The 19,283-nt window shown below is 50.9% G+C and overlaps 2 protein-coding genes across 17 annotated transcripts in view; one reads left to right on the top strand and one right to left on the bottom strand.

Annotated features, from left to right (window-relative positions):
• VWA2 (von Willebrand factor A domain containing 2) overlaps positions 1-10,234 on the top strand; it is a 66,218-nt gene extending 55,984 nt beyond the window's left edge. Inside the window, 6 exon segments of the mRNA XM_067709336.1 lie at positions 1,540-1,647; positions 2,624-2,806; positions 2,809-3,168; positions 4,210-4,569; positions 4,572-4,760; positions 5,400-10,234. Coding sequence (XP_067565437.1) covers positions 1,540-1,647; positions 2,624-2,806; positions 2,809-3,168; positions 4,210-4,569; positions 4,572-4,760; positions 5,400-5,572 — 1,373 coding nt within the window. The 3' untranslated portion in view covers positions 5,573-10,234.
• Positions 10,030-19,283, bottom strand: part of AFAP1L2 (actin filament associated protein 1 like 2) — a 123,676-nt gene continuing 114,422 nt past the window's right edge. For 6 of the 16 annotated variants that reach the window (XM_067709307.1, XM_067709314.1, XM_067709317.1 and 3 more), the window contains 7 exons: positions 18,133-18,278; positions 17,166-17,277; positions 14,441-14,939; positions 13,990-14,145; positions 12,364-12,578; positions 12,125-12,247; positions 10,030-11,338 (listed from right to left, as the gene is read on the bottom strand). In XM_067709307.1, the coding sequence (XP_067565408.1) occupies positions 11,297-11,338; positions 12,125-12,247; positions 12,364-12,578; positions 13,990-14,145; positions 14,441-14,939; positions 17,166-17,277; positions 18,133-18,278 (1,293 nt within the window). In that variant the 3' untranslated portion in view covers positions 10,030-11,296. Of the gene's footprint in view, positions 11,931-12,124; positions 12,248-12,363; positions 12,579-13,989; positions 14,146-14,440; positions 14,940-17,165; positions 17,278-18,132; positions 18,279-19,283 lie in introns of all 16 variants that reach the window. The other 10 variants (XM_067709315.1, XM_067709318.1, XM_067709312.1 and 7 more) reach the window with 9 other exon arrangements.

The following is a 19,283-nucleotide window of genomic DNA, read 5'->3' as shown; positions in this document are numbered from 1 at the left end:
CATTTACACTCCTGGGGTAGCACGTGGGGTTGGACTGAGCTCCAGGGCACAGGGACAGGCATTTTCAGAGGCAGAGGAACATGCTCATGCCATACTCGTGCCTCCCTTGGTCAGTGGTATATTTTCACTGAGAAAGGGAGTGAAGGCTTTGGAATTACTTCCTTAACCAGGGCCCCTTGCGTTGACAAGAGGCAGAGCAGGGCGTGCACTGAGCCCCAGCTGTGCAGATAGCCTCACATCTAGCACCAGACTCAGGGCAAGATACCTGAGCCTCACTTTCCTCCTCTGTAAAATGGGGGTAATGTTTGCCCCATGTCTGGGCTCCCCATTTCCCTGCTCTGGATGATAGGGGGTACCATACAAGGGATCCTAGGGAAGACTCAGTAGGTGATGTCCACCAAAGCACTTCATCAGCGACACAGTCGCAAGCAAACAGGAGGACTTTTCAATACCATTAAGATCATGCAGCCTGGCTTCCCAACGGGCCCTCGCTGCTCCTCACTCCGGGGTCTAGTGCGTCTCACTGACCCAGGAGCACAGAAATCACACTGAAGTGTCTTGGCATCAGTGCTTGCGTAGATACGCTACTCCTGATGAGGTCAGGAGTCCGTCCCTCGGAAGCAGAGCCAGAGGCTTTGTGTGCAGGCAGGATGGTGCTTCCTGCCTGGGGTTAGGTGATCCTTCGGGCATCTTATTTTAAAGTTCCAACTTGGCTGGTCTCTGACACATGGGAGGAACTGAAAGTGGGGTTGTTTCTGCTCAGAAATTAAAGCTCAAGGACTTACGGTTTTGGAACCAGAGTGACCTGTGTTTGAGTCCCAGCTCTGCCACTTTCCAAGTAGCTGACCTTCAGCACGTGACTTCTGTTCGTCAAGTTTCAGCTTCCTCGTGTGTGACGTGGCGGTTCACAGTACCTGTTTCATCCAGTTGTATCAGTGAAGTGAGATCATACATGTGTAACGCTTAGCACAATACCTGGCCCCATAATAGCTGCTCAGTTAAAGGCCACTGTTGGTGTTGTTAATGAGCCCTCAGTTGTTTGCATGAAACTCCAACTGACAGAACTGCTGGCCTAGGAGCCCAGAGTTACCCTCGATAATTCCTACCTTCCAGAAGTGTATACTTTAATTACAATCATGTCACCACCAAGTAGTAGATTAACATTTTTAAGGTATTGGGGGTTTGGACTCCTACATATAAATTTGGAGGTCGGGGGGGGGCGGAATTCAGTCCATAACACGTGTTCCCAGTCAGGGAACAGAGCCAGGAGCCAGATCCCATTGGCAGATCCCCAAGTGAGCCTGTAATTCGCACGGGGCCTTACTGAGCCCGCCATTGAGTGTCTGGTATCACCTACACCCTAACCCCACCTTACGTACCTCATTTACTTTCCTTTTCCTCTTTGCTACAGGTGTTGAGACTAATTTCCTAGTGCATCTGGGGAAAGGAAGGGGCTGGGCCCTGGTGGGGCTGGGTAGCCAAACCCCTTCGCACCTCTGGGCTGATGTGCCAGGCTGTTAACAGGCATCTCTCTGAGAGGCCCCCGTGACTCGCAGCCCTGCCAGAATGGAGGCACGTGTGTTCCAGAAGGACCGGACACGTACCACTGCCTCTGCCCGCCAGCCTTTGGAGGGGAGGCTGACTGCGGTACGTGTGCACAGGACTTCCCAGACTCTGTTGGGGAGCAGTGGAGCCGGGGTTCCTGCTTCTCACCTGCCACCCTTTTAGCTACTAGGTAGGAACTGGCCCTGGAGTTAGGGCCACCTGCTTTTCAAGTACACCACTGATCTGATGTCTCAGATGATACACTGAGGGTTCCATGAAGAAGTAACTCAGGTGGTGGAGCTCTGGCTAGGACACGGCTCCTGGCTTCTTAGCTTTAGAATGGCTGCTGCTTGATCTGTGAGCATTGTGGAGCCCAGCTGCGGGCTGGAGCTGGCCGAACTGGGTCCTGGTTCTGGGCTGAGTCTCTTCTCCCCTCTTCCAAGAAGAGGAGTGAGAAGCTTCAACCCCTTTTGGATTTAAAACTGTGAAATGAAGATTATAATAACTGGCTTTACCCCCTACGGTTATGGGAGTTTGAAATAAGATTCTTAGCACAATGCTTGACACGTAGGACGGGACTTGTTAAATAGTCACTTTTTAAAAACTGTAGTGCTGGGTCAATTGGAGACTTAGATGGGAAAAAAATATATATGTTGACTCCCTACCTCACAAGCTACACAAAAAATCAAGTCCAGATGGATCATAGATTTAAATGTAAAAGGCAAAGTTGTGAAACTTCTGGAAGAAAACATAGGAGCATATCTTCATGATCTTGGGGTAGACAAAGATTTCTCCAACAGGACACAAGAAGCACTAACCATGATGGGAAAAAGTTATAGAAAAATTTCTTTTGAAAGAGTGGTGAGATGGAGACACTTGGTGGGAGCCAGGGAGTGCTGTGTCCGGCCGTGGCTAACCCTGTGACCTGCACTGGTCACTAGGCCCTGAAGCCTCTGTGTCAGTGTCTCATCTCCCTCCTGGGAGGGAGGCGGCTCCGGCCCCACGTGGCGCCGGAGGGTCCCGGGTGGGACAGTGGTCTGCGTGCTCCACAGCGCGACGGCCGCTGTGATCCTGGCAGCCCCGAAGCTGAGCCTGGAGTGCAGAGCCGACGTCGTCTTCCCGCTGGCCGGCTCGGCGGCTGCCACCCCGGAGGGCTTCCTGTGGACCAAGGCCTCCGTGAAGCGGTTCGTGCCGGGGGCGCTGAGCGAGGGCTCCCGGGCATGCATGGGTGTGGCCGTGCCCGTAGGCGAGTACCGGGACGTGCGGACCTGGTCAGGAGCCTCGACGACCTGCCCTTCGCTGGCGGCGCCATCCTGACAGGCCACGCCCCGCAGCAGGCGGCGGAGCGCGGCTTCGGGAGCGCCGCCGGAACGGGACTGGACCGGCCCCGTAGGGCCGTGGTCCTGATGACCGAGGCGCGCTCTCAGGACCAGGTGGCCGGCCCGGCGACTTTCGCCAGGGCCTGGGAGCTGCTCCTGCTGGGCGTGGGCAGCGAGGCCGTGCGGGCAGACCTGGAGGAGGTCACTGGTAGCCCAGCGCACGTCATGATCGACGCCGGCCCGGAGGACCTGTGCCGCCACATCCCGAAGCTGCGGGGAAAGCTGTGCAGCCAGCAGCGCCCAGGTAAGGACCAGTCCTGCACCGGCGCCAGCTGCGGGCCGGCTGGCCAGTGGCAGGCCCTTCCTCCCTTTGGTAGCGACTTAACCAGGGCCTGTACTGGGGGCCGCAGGCACGGCCCGACTCTTCTGTATGCTAGCCTTGTGATGAGTAACTTCCCAGTTTACTGGTCAGTAAAATTGGACTAATAGTAGTACCTAGTACCTCCAGAGGGGCTTTTGTGAGGATTAAGTAAGGCAAGCACCGTGCACACTAGTACACAGTAAGCTCAGAGTGTACGCTCAGAATTGTAGGTATCGCTGTTTATTATTGTTATTTATTGTTGTTAACAAGGAGTTCTGAATCTTCAGTCTTCAGCTGAAATGTCGCTCCTCAGAGGAGCCCCAACCCCATCCTTACCCACCCGTGCCGCCCCCGCTGGTCCCTCTCATAGCACCCTGCTCCTTTCCTCCATGGCTGCTCATAGTTTGTAATTCTTTGTTGGTTTCATGTTTGTCAGCCGATCAAGGACAGGCACTGGCAGTTTTGTCCACATGGTGTAATTAGTGCCTTGTATACAGTGCACGGAACGTGGAGGGCACTCGGTAATGGCACAGGTGAGGCCCCGGAGCTCAATGGCTTACGCACAGTGGACGTTTATTCCTCTCACATAACAGTTCAGAGGTGAGCGGCCAGGGCCAGCAGGGTGGCTCGGCTCTCTTGTGGTTCCACCTCTAACTCCAGGGTCACTGTTTCTCAGACAGCAGGAAGAGGGCAGAGGGGAAGTGGAAGGCAAGCAGCTTCCTTTTGAGGACATAACTTGGAAATCGCACAATTACTTGCAATCACAACCCACTATATAGAACTTGTCACGTGGCCACACCCGGCTGCCAGGGAGGCTAGGAATGTGGTCTAGCTGAGCATTCACGTGTCCTGCTACCATTCTAGGAGAGGGTGGAGGACGGATACTGCAGTGCACAGACAGCAGACTGGCTGACCTGGGCTCCGCTCACCCCGGAGCAGTCCTCACTTTGCTGCCTGCTGAGGTCCACTCTGCTTGTTCTGCAGGCTGCCAGGCCCAGTCGCTGGACCTGGTCTTCACGTTGGATGCCTCGACCTCTGTGGGGCCCGAGGACTTTGCCCAGATGCAGAGCTTCGTGAGAAGCTGTGCCCTCCGGTTTGACGTGAACCCTGACGTGACACAGATTGGCCTGGTGGTGTATGGCGGCCAGGTCCAGACAGCCTTTGGGAGGGACCCCCACCTCACCAGCGCTGCAGCGCTGCGGGCCAGGAGCCAGGCCCCCTACCTGGGTGGGGTGGGCTCGGCAGGCACGGCCTTGCTGCACATCTATGACAAGGTGATGACGGTCCAGAGGGGCACCCGGCCTGGTGTCCCCAAGGCTGCGGTGGTGGTCACGGGTGGGAGGGGGCAGAGGACGTGGCTGTCCCTGCCCAGGAGCTGAGGGACGACGGCGTCTCTGTCTTGGTGATGGGCATGGGGCCTATCCTGAGGGAGGCACTGCGGAGGCTCCCACGTCCCTGGGACTCCCTGATCCACGTGGCAGCCTACGCAGACCTGAGGCACCACCAGGACACGCTCATCAAGTGGATATGCAGAGGTGAGTAGGGGGCGATCCACACCCTCAGGGCCGCCTCCAAGGGAGGACCTCAGCCCGAGCCTTCACGTACATCATTACAGGGACAGCAAGTCCTCCCAACTGCCGGGCGCTTTCCACATGCCAGGCTTTATGCTAAGTGCCACACTCACACGAATGTCACTCACCTGACATTTAAGGTGCAGCTAATTTAACACAGGCACCTCTTCCCAAACTTGAGAACGTATGCACCCCACTTAAAAAGAAGACGTAATTAGGATACCCATAGGACCCCGGGTTGGCACTGACCTTGGTAGGAGCAGACACAGCCAGGACAGCCTGACTCCAAGCCTTCCTTTGCCAGTGACATCCTTTCCACTTTTTAAAAAGCATGTGGCCACGATAATAACAATAAGCACTGCTGTGTGCACGGCCCGCCCTAGAGAGGGAGTCTCTGTACACGTGTAGGAAAGCTGGGTGGAAGTCGGGTCTTTGACTGGCCATGCAGTATGGGGCCCAACTAACCTGTAGCTCAAAGGCCCACGGAGCCACTAAGATGTGTAAGACTCTGCTCTGGTGGCCTCGCCTCTGTACCGGGCTTCCTTACAGCGGGGTCTTCGGGGCCAGCCCAGGCTGGGTCTGCTGGCACGTGCTCCCTTGCAGAAGCCAAGCGGCCAGTTAACCTCTGCACACCCAGCCCGTGCATGAGCGAGGGCACCTGCGTCCTGCACAACGGGAGCTACCGCTGCGGGTGCTGCGATGGCCGGGAGGGCGCACACTGCGAGAGCCGTGAGTGGGGCGCCTGCGTGCACTTGGGAGCTGGGGTGCTGTTCTGAGAGTCCTGAGCCCCAGGGCCACAGCCAAAGGAGGCTCTAGGGCATCAGTGGAAGGAATCAATCATTTGTTCGTTCATGCAGGAAACATTCAGTGGGTGCCTCCTACATCCCAGGTGCTATTCTAGGTGCGGGGAACAGAGCAGGAAGCAGGACAGAGAATCTCTGCCCTCGTGGAGCTTCCATTCTAGTGAGGGAGACAGCAAATAAATACAGCACGAAGTGTATTAGATGGTGCTGAGCACACACTCTGATTGATGAAAATTGATGACTGGGAGGGAGGAGCAAGTGAAAGGCAGGCAGAGGATGTGGCACAGGTACAGGTGGGTGGGTAGAAGTCGGTGGGAGTTCCGAGCGTTTCTTTTTTTTTTAAATGTTGAGCCTTCTTTTTTTAATTTATTTTTATTTTTGGCTGTCTTGGGTTTTCGTTTCTGTGCAAGGGCTTTCTCTAGTTGTGGCAAGCGGGGACCACTCTTCATCGCGGTGCGCGGGCCTCTTATGTTGCGGCCTCTCTTGTTGCGGAGCACAGGCTCCAGACGCGCAGGCTCAGTAGTTGTGGCTCACGGGCCTAGTTGCTCCGCGGCATGTGGGATCTTCCCAGACCAGGGCTCGACCCCGTGTCCCCTGCATTAGCAGGCAGATTCTCAACCACTGCACCACCAGGGAAGCCCCCGAGCGTTTCTGTTTGCTCAGCTGAGAGAGAGGATGGGGAGACATGGAGGTTGAGGAGGGAAGAGAACTAGTAACTGTCTAGGAGAGAAGGGGCCCAGAGTGAGGACGTAGAGAATGATCGTTGGGCAGCACTCTGGCCCACCTGTGGCCGCCGTTCATGAATTTAAAGTTAGAACAGCAGCGGCAGCCAGAGGATGATTCCCATTGGAGCCCTGGGTTTTCAGGCACTGGTAGAGGTGGGCTTCCTGATACCAGGCGTGATGTGAGGGGCACCCCTTCCTTGGCTTACGGAGTAAGAGCAAGGCATGATGGGGCCCGTGAGGCAGCTAGTTGGTTGAGAAGAGGACTCAGACACTCCTCGTGTCCTCAAAGTTCACTTCTTTCCCAGGGACCTTGAGAGGAGATGCCCCCAAGGCACGTGGCCCCAGCCGAAAGCCTGCAGGAGGGCAGCAGCTGCCCCCCTCCCAGCTGCTACCAAGAAGGCTTGGGTCCCCTGGGTGCTGAAAGGGGGCCTGCCCTCAGTGGAGCATCCTGTCCCGTGGGGTCTTTTGCGTGTCTGCCTTCAGCCCTGTCCAGAACCCTCCTGCCCACTCTCCTGACCCAGGGAGAAGAGAGGGCCCAGCTGCAGACGGTGCTGCCTAGGGACACAGTAGCAGCTGATATCGCCCCTAACGATGATGTTGAAAATTCTTCAGGTGTAAGTACTTACTTTGCTGACCTAGTTGAACGCTGCTGAGCTGGTGTCATCTGCCACCTTTCCCCTGAGGAGGAACAGAGGAAACTGGAGACTTTCAATGGCCTGTTTGAAGCTCACTTTTCCCACAACAGATGCTAAGTAGAACGTTGTTGGGACAGTCATGCCCAACAGAAGGCAGTGATGAGAGTGTCACTCGGACCCCCGACGTGATGACACTTCAAGATAGACAAAGGGTGGACCTTGAAACACATCTTTCTCTTAAGATGTCCCAGAGGGATTCATTCTTAGTTTGAAAAGGGGCTTGAGTGGCATTTGTGACTAGTTTTGGTGACTGGATCCGCGTGTGGGAGTTGGAAAGGCCCCAGACTGGAAGGTGACTGATTAACCAGCTGTTTGGCCTTGGGGGAGGGGCTGAGTGTGCAAACGGCCCTGGTCTCCAGGGGCCACGTGAGCTGGGCCTGGGCACTGGGCAGCATTCCCTTCGAGGGGCTTCTCAGCCTTTACTTAGGAGGGTTAATTGCGGGGTGTTTCTTGAGTGCTTGTCTTACTCTGCCCTTTGGGGGCAAAAAGGAGTAGAATTCTTAAACTCAATCAATATAGAACAAAGAAACTTGGAGGAGTTTTGTTTTTTTAGGCGTAGATCTTATTCTGCTTGGTTTTAGGTTTTTTTTTTTAGACCTGGTTTTGAAAGGAATATTTCAAGAAGTAACGTTGGTTATTTATTTAACAGGAGTTTTTGTACCTAAATGGCAAAGAGGCTTAGTTGGAATATTTTTTTGGTGAACTGGTTATTTCCTTACCCCACAGTATTTAGGAATCAGTTCTCCCCCTGGGTGGTCGTGTTGGGAGTTGGGTTTTTGGTAGAAGCCTTTGTAGATCTCAGATTTAAATCCAAATACTTTATCACAGTTTTTATATTTAAAGTAAATACTTTAATGTGATGTTTTATAGGCAAACATTCAAGGCTACCTTGGTTTAAGTATTGCTTAGCTTTAAGAATTTTAGGATTTCTGGTGCAATAAAAGTACTTGAAAGGTCACCACCATGGTTCTGTTAGACGTTAAAAAGTCCTGTGTGCCGAGCACTGTGCATGACAGTCATTTGCGTTCAAGGGATATTTTCATTCCTATTATTGCTTTTGCCTTGGCAGAAGGTGACATCAGAGCAGGGTCACATGCCCACCTGGCAGGTGCCGATAGGTGATGTCTGAATTTACATGAACCCCTTGTCTTTATATTAACAGCAGTTTAATCGTTTCATAGTGTAGGCTTTTTGTCTGGTTCAGGGCTGACATTTTGATGTCCCATTTGAATTGGACTTAAAAAACCCCCCACAAAACTGTGGTCCCTGGGCTTACATATCAAAGCCTTTACTGTTGCTATTTTTAGGTCCCAGCCCTTGAAACTTTACCTTTTCTAGTGAAGGTGTGAAGAGTTCAACCCTTTTGGGGTCCCAGTAGCGGCAGAGGGAATTCCTAACAAGATAGCCTTAAGTGATCTTTTCCCAGCCAACCCTTTTTCTTTCTTTTAAAATAAATTGGCTTTTAATTACACATGTAATATATAAATATGTTCTCCTTGGAAAAGCTTAAACACTGCAGATAGATCATAAATCTTTTATTTTCTCCAAATGATCCTTATTCCAGCCAACTTGCTAAATGCTCTAGTTCTAATAGTTGATTATTTGATTCTCTTGCTTTTTTAGAAAGACAGCATTTACAAGTAATAACAGGTTTGTCTCTTCCTTTTGAAATCTTATACTGCTTTTTCTTGTCATCTTGCATTGTCTAGAACCTTCAGAATCATGTTTTAAGAAGTAGTGGTAACAGCATGCATCTGGTTCTTGACTTGAAGGGACTTTTTCATCATGATGTTCTGTGGATTACTTGATAAGGAATGTTTACTTCTATTCCTAGCTTACAAAGAGTGTTTATTAGGAGTGTTGAGATTTGTGGTTTGCTCTTCTGCTTCCTTTCAGAAGATGTTTTTTCACATTTAATCGGTTAATATGATAAATTACCCATTAGTATATTTTCAGTTGTTGAATCACCTTTGATTTCTTGGGTGAATGCTGTCTGGTCGCAATACCTGATTCTTTAAGCACTGTTGAATTTCTTTTGCCAATACTTTAAAGCTTTTGTTCATCTGTGTTCAAAAATGAGATTTTCTTTTGCAATATGTGTTAGCATAGCTCTGATACAAAATTCTAACTTTCTAAAAACTATATAGTCCTCAGACTTTCAAGCTGCTATATTCATAGTGTTTTCTTATAATTTAAAAAGTCTCGTCAGTATCTGTACTTAAGGCCTCCTTTTCAGTTCTGCCATTTAATACTGCCCTAGGCTGTCTTTTTATTGTATTCGCCTTTTCAATGAGCCAGAAGTTTGGTTTTGTCATTTTTAAAAAAGTTATTTATTTATTTTGGCTGTGTTGGGTCTCCGTTTCTGTGCGAGGGCTTTCACCATTTGCGGCAAGCGGGGACCACTCTTCATCGCGGTGCGCGGGCCTCTCACTATCGTGGCCTCTCTTGTTGCGGAGCACAGGCTCCAGACGCGCAGGCTCAGTAATTGTGGCTCACGGGCCCAGTTGCTCCGTGGCATGTGGGATCCTCCCAGACCAGGGCTCGAACCCGTGTCCCCTGCATTGGCAGGTAGATTCTCAACCACTGCGCCACCAGGGAAGCCCTGGTTTTGTCATTTTTAAAACCAGCATGTTTATGCTATAAACTTTCTTAATTATTACTACTAAGGCAACTTTCCAAGTACTGGTACCTTTTTTTCCCCCAGGAATTATTTAGGAGTGTGTTTAATTTCTAGGAGTACTGATTTTCAACCACTTATATATGGTCAGCCTCTAAAGATGTTTCCCTTGTGTTAATTTTACTATTAAAATCTTCTTTCAGCCTTACCTATGCTACTTGAGTTAAGGAGGCTTAAAGTCTCCTGCTAAGAGCCCACCTTGTAGTTCTACCAGTTTTTACTGCACATAGTGTGAAGTTCAGTGCATAAATAACCATGATGTTTCCCCCCTTTAAGTAGAAGTCTGCCAGGCCTTGCCCCATGTCTTTCCATGAAATACAAGAAAATCCAAAATACAATTAACAAACATTTTATTAAAAAAAAAAACCAAAACTAACTCACCACTTGGGACACCAAGTGTTTATGACAAAGGAAATAAATGCCCTGGGATTAGAAAGACAATAAGACTCAAAAGACCTTTAGTTCTCAGGAACCAGTGTTAAAGAACTCTGATTCAGAACCCCCAGAAATGAGGCTGAGAGATGACAGGTGAAATGTTCCAACCTGTGTTAACCAATGTGTTCCAACCTGTGTTAACCAGTGCCATCAGAAGAGAAGAACGGGCAACACAAAGAACAGCACTGCCAATTTTAAGAGAAGAAAGAGACCACCAGAAACAAAACTCGCCCCTCTTTTTCTTGGATAAGGGCCTGGACATCGAGCACAACTTAAGAAAACAGGGACTAAGAGAACATTATACTAAGTAACTCTTCTCTTAGAAATCGCCTCACCGCAGGACTGAATCTGCAAACACAGGGTAATCTTGTTTCTATGGTAATGTAAAATGTCAGTTAAATCTCAACAGTCACTTTTCACTGTTCTAAATTACAGGATTTGAAACTTTTTTTTCTATGTAATACAGCATCACTTAAAATTTTATTTAAAAGCAATTGGTTCTGGCCTGCTTTAGCCTGAAAAAGTCCTTAATTTACTGGCAACAGTGCCTCAGCTTGGTCCCAAATGTTTTCCCCGTTACCATTTCTCAAAAAACCATAGATGGCTTTACACAGTTGAAGGCAAGGACGGTTTAACCCCTGATGCTGCTAAGAATCAGATAGGGGTTTAGACCTTCTCAATCACCAAAGCCATGTGACCAGTGGGACAGGGCCCTGCTACCTTAATTTCTCTTCCACCAAAGTCTCCACATCAGAATCTTTTCACTTAAAAAGCTTGATAAAGCAATTGCTGAAAACTTCAAGGAAGAAACACAGAATACCCCTAAATACAGCAATGTAATGTTTATAACCAATAGACTTAGGTCTCCAAACAAGTCTTTTTTGTTGTTGTTGTCGTATTACTTCCTTTGGCTCTGCAAAGGGACAGAGCCTCCTCTTAGCTGAAGTTTTCCATTCATAGAACCCCAGTCCTTCCTTTTTCTTGTAAACAGACTCACCCTTTTACAGAGTTGCTGCTTTAACGAAGACTGTAATGAAGCAGGATTGTCAACAAGGTCCATATTGACAGGAGAGTCTCTAGATGAAGTTTGTTTCCTAACTTGCTCCTTTCTTCTCCCATTCCTAGGGTACCATTCAAACACCAGCGTCCCCCCAAAAGAAGAAAGTTAGTTATCCTCCGTAGCCAACCTACATATTCCTAGAAGAAGCTAGGAATAGAGACGCCAATTAAGTAAGGTTCAACCCCTGCGTGTCCCCCACTGCTTGGAGCACGTGTTCAGAGATTTCTGAGGCCCTGGAGCAGCAGAGAGGGAGGTGAGTGATGTCTGCCGTGGCAGTGGCTCGTGTGCTTGCATGGATTTAATACTTAGTCATTGGTGCAGGTGCCTCAAAATATCTCCTGCAGGTAATAAGCAGGATAAAAATAAGGAGCAGAGTTTGCCAAGAACACAGGCAGCTCTAGGCATGCTCTTGACTGTATAAATGAGTCAAGGATTCATAACACTTTTTGTCTAGCCCTCAGGCAAAAACCCAGCAATGGGCACCTGCTCCCTGTTTACGCCTTTTACTGAGCCTTTGTCACCAGCCGGCCGGATGGCTTTAGGCAAATCCGACACCTGTCTGAATCTGCTGCTTTGGTTTTCATGGCAGAAGTCCTTCAGAGTCACTGAGGTTTTTTTTAATTGGAAAACTGTCCAGCGCCAGTCTGTCTCTGAACTGCAGCTCTCCCCCAGACTCTACTGCTATCACGTGGCGGGCAGTGCAGGGATTCACGCGCCCTCAGGCTGACTCGTAAGGACACTGAACCAAGCACAAGCACCTTTCTGGTTGGTCAATGCCAAAGACACAGCAAAGCCCCAGCCCCTGCCTCTTGCTGCTGAGAGCAGAGCCCCCACTCGAAGCTGGAAAGTGCCACCCGCCTCAGAAGGGCCCCACCATAGTGACAGTTCTTCTGCCACCCGTGGCCCAGAAGGAGGCCGGGAACGACCGCTTACCTTGGCTTTCTGGAGGACGGTGCCTTTGCCTGTGACCATGACCGACAGAGGCCTGTTCTTGAGCGCAGTTGCGGAGTTGACTGGGGTACAGTCTGGGGCAGGAGTCGAGGTGGCAGCTTTGGGCTGTGGTCACAGGAGAGAGGGAGGGCTGAGTTCAGGGCGGGGAGGGTGACCCAGTCCCCAAGCCCAGTCCAGGAGGCCCTGCAAGCAGCTCAGAGGAACGCGGCTCCCAGACTCACTCGGGGGCTCACGTTCTCCAGGTGGGTGGTGTCTACAGTTGTGCCCAGCGTCACGGGCCCGGCCTCGGCCTTCTTCAGGCTGTCCTTCACCTCCACAATGCTGAGCTCCAGGTCCACGCGCCTGCGCTCCTCCACCCTGCACTCCTCATCGATCTCCTTCAGCTTCTCCTCCAGGCTGGCTGCCGCCCCCTTGTCTGCAGAGAGAAGCCAGTCGGCTGCAGGGAACAAACAGCCCTTCAGCCAGAAGCCCCACCAGGGGGAGGGCAGGATTCGCACACGCTCTGCCAGAACAGGACCCCAAGTGGCCCCGGACCACAGGTCTGGCTCCAACACTCAGGGCTGGGATGGGCCTCTGGGTGATGGGCGGCCTCCCAGCCCAGGTCCTGTGTCCGCACTCCACAAAGGCTGGGGAGGCCCCAGAAGAAGAGCTCTGCCTTCACGAGAGGGCCTGAACCTGAGTCCTAAGTCCCTTCTGGTAGAGAGACTCTCAGTTGTTTCGATACCTGCTATTGTGACAGCGACCCCAAAGGGACAGAGGAGCTTTATTAATGACCCTTGGAGGATGGCTGGGCCATTGCAACCTGCCCCACACGGTTCCCTCCATCCTTCTGGCACGTGTGCTGCTTCCCTGGGCCTAGTGGAGCAGTGGTCCTCAGCCCTGGCACCTTCTCAGCCCTGTTTTATGCTTCCCTCTTCACCCTGGAGTTCTCAGGTTGGTCCTACAGCACCAAGAAATGACGACTTATGAAGAGTCAACCCTAGGAGCTCACTGCGCTAGAGGAAAGGATGGACGTGTTCAATATAGAATCCTAAGCAAGGGCGCCTGCTAATGAGGAGTGATGAAAGTGTTCTGAAATTGACTGTGGTGACGGCTGCACAGCTCTGTGGATATACTGAAAACCACCTGTAAATGGGTTATCGTATGGTCTGTGAATTCTCTCTCGATAAAGATGTAATATTAAAAAAAAACAAAAACAAAAAAAACAGTGGGTCACTTTGTGCCCCCCCATGACCTTCCACCACCAATCATGTTATAAGCTTCCCAGAGAGCCCGAACCTGTTAGTGTGAGTGTGCAGTTTAAATATTAAATGAGCCCAGAGTTACTACTCTGAAAACGAAGTCAAATGCTGCTGAAAGGTCTTGGGAGAAACAAGGTGCTAGGAAACGGCTGAAGAATCATATGAAGATGACTTGGAAAATAATCTACAAGGATTCAGATTTCTTTAAAATGAACACAAACTCAAGGTGCTTGTAAAAAAATGACCAGATGAGGCATTAGAGATGTGGTTACTGTGGAAACCAGGACCCAGGGCTCCCGTCAGCCAGCCCAGATGGCAGGAAAAGACCTTGGCACTGCTTTAGAAGATGGGCCAAAAAATATTCATTTGTTTTAAGTGAGAATCAAATACTTCCGGTCTAAACACAATTTTTAGAGCATTTCCTCCTTTCCAGCTACGTCCTGGTACAGGACAGTGGCCCTTCAGACGGGCTGGAGGAGGACTTTGCAGGGAGCACCCACCTGTGCCAAAGGCTGACGGGGCTGCAGCCCAGGTGCAGATGCGGATTCTTCCCCCGGAAAGCCCAGGCCCCTCCACGGGCCCTCTCTGCTGAGGGGGGGCCCTTACCTGTACACTTCAACAGGGTCTCCTTCAACTCCCGTTTCTCCCTCCGGAGCTGAGCCAGGTGCCCCCGGATTTCTTCCTTCTTCTTCTCAAGCCTCTCCTTCTCCTCTGTGTACCGCTTCACCTCGGCTTCTGTCCTGTTCTTGCCAAGTTTGATCTCTACAGACCCAGAGAGGGGAACCCCCGGGTCAGCCAGGCTGGCCCCTGAGGGCTGTCCCACCCCACTCTGCAGGCTCAGACGGAACCCAGGGCTTTGGCAGTAGATTAGAGCTGGATGCCAGGCCAGCCTAGCACGGACAGAAAAGGAAATGGGGCCCACCCTTTCTTTGCTGTGTGACGTTGGGCAAGTCCTTCACCTCTCTGAGCCTCTGTTTCCTCATCTGAAAGGGAGGGAATTGGGCTAACTTCTCCAAGCCCTTTCCAAAACCTTCAACTCTTAATCTAGCACAGGCACCTGCATTGGTTGCCTTCAACCTGTCTTTCACAGGTGGGCTGGCCCCGGCTGGGGTGATGGGCACAGTGTCAGGGCAGCTCGGTGGGAAGGAGATCTTCTGCTGTTCAGTCTGGATTTTGACTGCCGTGATTCCCAGGGAAGGCTCCTCAGGTTCCTGACTCTCCTGCTGCATCTGCTTTGGGAGAAAGCAAACAGGACCCAGCTGGCCGAGACACCCCAGAAGGTGAGGCCAGCTCACCTGCTGGGGGGCCCCCTGTACCTGCAACTCGGGGTTCTCTGGAGACACCATGAGGGGCTCATCGGGGGTGGGGTTCAGGTCTGCAGGGAGGGCCTCGGCCGGAGGGTCCGGCTGGGGAAGCGTGGGCGAGGGGGCCCGGGCCTGTGCACCGCTGGTGCCGTGCAGGAAGGACTTGACGGGCGTGAGGTCCAGGTATACGCGGTCGGGGTCAGGCTCACTCGGGGCATCTGTCGCAGGAGCAGCTTCCTCAGGGGCCTCCCCCTGCACAGGGAAGAGACAGGGGGCTTTCTCCACAGCCTCAGCTCCCTGGGCTCTGGAGGGGGCCCTGCCGCAGGTCTCCTGTCCCCTTCCTTGTGCCGGAGTTCGCAGGGCCTCCTTCCCAGGGAGCCTCCTGCTGAGCTGGAGTTAGAAGGCCTGGGTCTGCCATTCAACAGCTGGGGGACCCAGGAGACAGTACTTCATCTTCCCGACCTCACTTCCTCATCTGGAGAGAAGAGACTCATAGTACCTCCCTATCGGGTGGCTGGGATTAAATGAGATAACCCACAGAAGCCCTTAGCACAGAGGCCCACGCCCAGTGAAGCAAACCTGCTGTCAGGGGGATTATTCCCCCTCAGCTGTGAGCCTCAAAGGCTAATGGTGTCTGGACAGCTAAAAGAATGAGATAGAACATTTCCTCATACCACATACAAAAATAATCTCCAAATGGATTAAAGACCTCAGTGTGATACCTGAAACCATAAAACTCCTAGAAGAGAACGTGGGCAGAACACTCTTTGACATGAAGCATAGCAACATTTTTTTGGATCTGTCTCCTAAGGCAAAAGAAATAAAAGGAAAAATAAACAACTGAGATCTAATTAAACTTAAAAGCTCTTGCACAGCAAAGGAAACCACTGATGAAATGAAAAGACAGCCTATGGAATGGGAGAAAATATTTGCATATGATATGACCGACAAGGGGTTAATATCCAAAATATATAAATAGCTCATACAACTCAATATAAAAAAAAAATCAAAAAACAGGCAGAAGTCCTGAACAGACATTTTTCCGAAGAAGACATACAGATGGCTCATAGGCGCAGGAAAAGATGCTCAATATCACTAATTATTAGAGAAATGCGAATCAAAACCACCACAGGATACCACCTCACACCTGTCAGAATGGCTATCTTCAAAAGCCTATAAATAACATGTTGGCGAGGATGTAGAGAAAAGGGAAGCCTTGTGCACTGTTGGTGGGAATGGAAACTGGTGCGGCCACTATGGAAAACAGTACAGAGGTTCCTCAAAACAGTAAAATAGAACTACCATCTGATCCAGCAATTCCACTCCTTGGTATATATCCAGAAAAAGCAAAAGCACTTATTTGGAAAGCTATACACACCTCAGTGTTCATAGCAGCACTATTTACAGTAGCCAAGATATGGAAGCAACCCTAGTGTCCAACAGATGAATGGAAAAAGAAGATGTATGTATGTATTATATACGTGTGTGTGTGTACACACACACACACACACACACAGAGACATGGAATATTAACCATAAAAAGGATGGAATTCTGCCATTTGCCGCAATATGGATGAACCTAGAGAATATTACGCTTAGTGAAATAAGTCAGAGAAATACAAATACTGTATGATACCACTCGTATGTGGAATCTAAAAAATAATACAAACAAGTGAATATAGCAAAACAAACATTCACAGATATGGAGAACAAACTAGTGGTTACCAGTGGGGAGAGGGTAGGCGGGAAGGGCAAGATAGGGGTATGGGATTAAGAGATACAAACTGCTATGTATAAAAGAGATACAAACTGCTATGGTGATAAGCAACAAGGATAGATTGTACAGCACAGGGAATTACAGCCATTATTTTGTAATAACTTTTTTTTTTTTTTGCGGTACGCAGGCCTCTCACCGTTTGGGCCTCTCCCATTGCGTAGCACAGGCTCCGGACGCACAGGCTCAGCCGCCATGGCTCACGGGCCCAGCCGCTCCACGGCATGTGGGATCTTCCCGGACCGGGGCACGAACCTGTGTCCCCTGCATCGGCAGGCGGACTCTCAACCACTGCGCCACCAGGGAAGCCCCTGTAATAACTTTTAGTGGCATATAATCTATAAAAATACTGACACACTGTGCTGTAAACCTGAGACTAATATAATATTGCAAATCAGCTCTACTTCAGTTTTTAAAAAAGGCTAATGGTGTTGCTGCTCCCCATTCCCACCGCCACACCCCGCACCCCTGGCACTGACCAGGGTGGTTAACCAGCTGTTTTATCTAGACAAGTCCCCAAGCCAGGCAGACGGCAGCGCCCCACTATACAAAATATGACCTCTTGCGCCTCGGTTTCTGCACTGATGGCCCTGAGGGTGACCTGGAGTCCATTCCTCTCAGGGACCATCTAACGATCTCTGGCGTTGAGGCTTGGCAGGAAGAGGATGGGCAGCCCCAGGCTGCAGCCCAGCCGGCGCCCTTACCACAGCCGTCAGCTCTGACACCTCCACGTCATCATACAGTAGCTCCTGGTGATGCTGGCTGGGCAGGCCGTCAATGTAAGTGTTCGGCTCTGAGAACTTTCTCTGCATCAGTCTGGAAGACACGGCAAAAGAGGATTCAGGACAGGGTGCTAAAAGCCACCAGTCTCAAAGGAGTCATAACAATGAGAGGTGCTGAGAAATCTGTGGGCAGTGCAGGAGGCCTGGGGACTAGCTCTGACCTCATTTTAAAACAAATTCATTTATTTAGGGGTATCCCCTCCCTCTCTCCCCAGGGCCTTCTTACTAGAACTCCTGGTTCCAAATTTCTCTTCCCGAAAAACGAACTTCCCTCGCCCCGTACCCCTCCTCTTGGAATCCTTTTGCCATCTTCTCGCCCTGATTTCTCCTTTTCAGGATCTCCTTCCAACAACAGCAAAACCCTTTCTCGCTTCATCTTCACAATACACTCGGCCAGCACAGGCCAGATGCCTTCCCCATTTTGGCTCAGCCGGCTTCTACCCATGCTACTTCTACCCCCCAACCGAGGACCACTTCTCCCCGAGTCCCAGTTTGCTCATCTAGGAAGCAGAAGTACTACCCCTGCCCTGCTTATTCCAGGGTGTGCTGGGACCCAGCGATGGAGCCATGGGAAAGTGCTGTCTCCACAGAAAGGAAAGCAGAAGGCCAGGAAAGGCGCCAACTCTGCCTTCAGGAGCTGGATAGCGTCTCATGAGAGCCAGGGATGCTGTGGCTGCCCCCGGGCCAGAGGTCTGGCTCAGCTCTTTGCTGGGCCTCCTGCAGGGCTGCTCCCTGGCCCTGGCCTGCCTGCTGCTGGGTAGAACAGGACCCACCCTGAGTTCCCAGCTGCCACCCTGCTCGACTGACCACCAGCGGCCAGCCTGGGCCTCGGTCTAGAAGCATAGCTGGGAGTGGGAGGGTGCAAAGCAGGAGGCCCCTTAATACTCACAGCAGAGAGGTTTTGGCGGCGCTTACGATACAGGAAACCCTGTCGGCATCCACGTAGTCGTAAGTGAATTCTTCTGGGTCTGTCTTGGAGCCCGACTCAGAAAGCAGGAGGCCTAGCCAGTGGCCCATTTCCTCGGAAGACTTGGCCTGGGAGGAGGCCGAGAGGGACATGAGCAGGGCTGGAGTGTGCTGCCTGGTGCCCCACCCCTGCCCTGATGCCCACCCCGGGCAAGGCCTCTGGGAGCCCTGGGGTCATGCTCTTCATTTTCACTAGCATATCCCATCCCCCAGGGACCCCCAAATGATATTTCCTGCTACTGCTGACACCCTGGTGCCACCTCAATGATGCTGTGGACATCTGTCCCAAGTATCACGTGATGTTTATAAACATGTATTTCTAGAAGGCTAATGGACCGGGAGAGGACTGTTCAAATGTATGTATTTTAGGTCGACACCTCTATTTTATGAATGATCACATTTCAGATTACAACCCTAGTCCATTTATACAAGACTACCTGGATCCCTAAGAAATAACAAAATTCAAATTTATTTTTGTTTATGGTTTTAAGAGTCAGGATGTCTTATACACGTTACACCAGGTCAGCTGGCTCTGACAAATCTTGAGCTAAATTCCAGTGAAGTTGGTGCCTGATTTTCTCCAGGGGACAATGCATTCTAATCAAATACGTTATCACATTGAGTATTTCTATTAAAATGCCAACAGGGTTTCTGGGCTTTATAAAGAACTGGGAATTCTATAAATACTACAGATTTACTTTCGTGAGGAAAAACAGTCACCATGCTGGCATTACACAACACCGCTCTGCCACCTTATTGCTCTTTTCTCGCGATCAGAGGGGCAGCTAAAAGTGCAGCTTGACGTTTAGCTGGTTTCCTTTCCCCACTCATTTTCAAGTGGATTTCTCAATACAGCTTTTCACGGGCTGCTTCTAGTTCCTGCTACCACCATCCCTGCGCTGGGCGATGGTAACAGCTTCCTAACGGGTCTCATTTTATCCCTTCCTGTCCCCCTCTCCTCCGTCCCCCACCCAGCAGCTGGAGGAAGAATCTTGGAATCCAAACCTGAACACGCCACCCTCCCTTGAAACCCTTTAGGGTCTCCCACTGCTCTTAGGATCAGCCCCCCCGTCC

Source organism: Pseudorca crassidens, chromosome 16 (genome assembly GCF_039906515.1).
Source record: "Pseudorca crassidens isolate mPseCra1 chromosome 16, mPseCra1.hap1, whole genome shotgun sequence".
NCBI classification, from domain to species: domain Eukaryota; kingdom Metazoa; phylum Chordata; class Mammalia; order Artiodactyla; family Delphinidae; genus Pseudorca; species Pseudorca crassidens.
The sequence above is the reverse complement of the archived record's forward strand: the minus strand, read 5'-3'. Positions and strand labels throughout refer to the sequence as shown.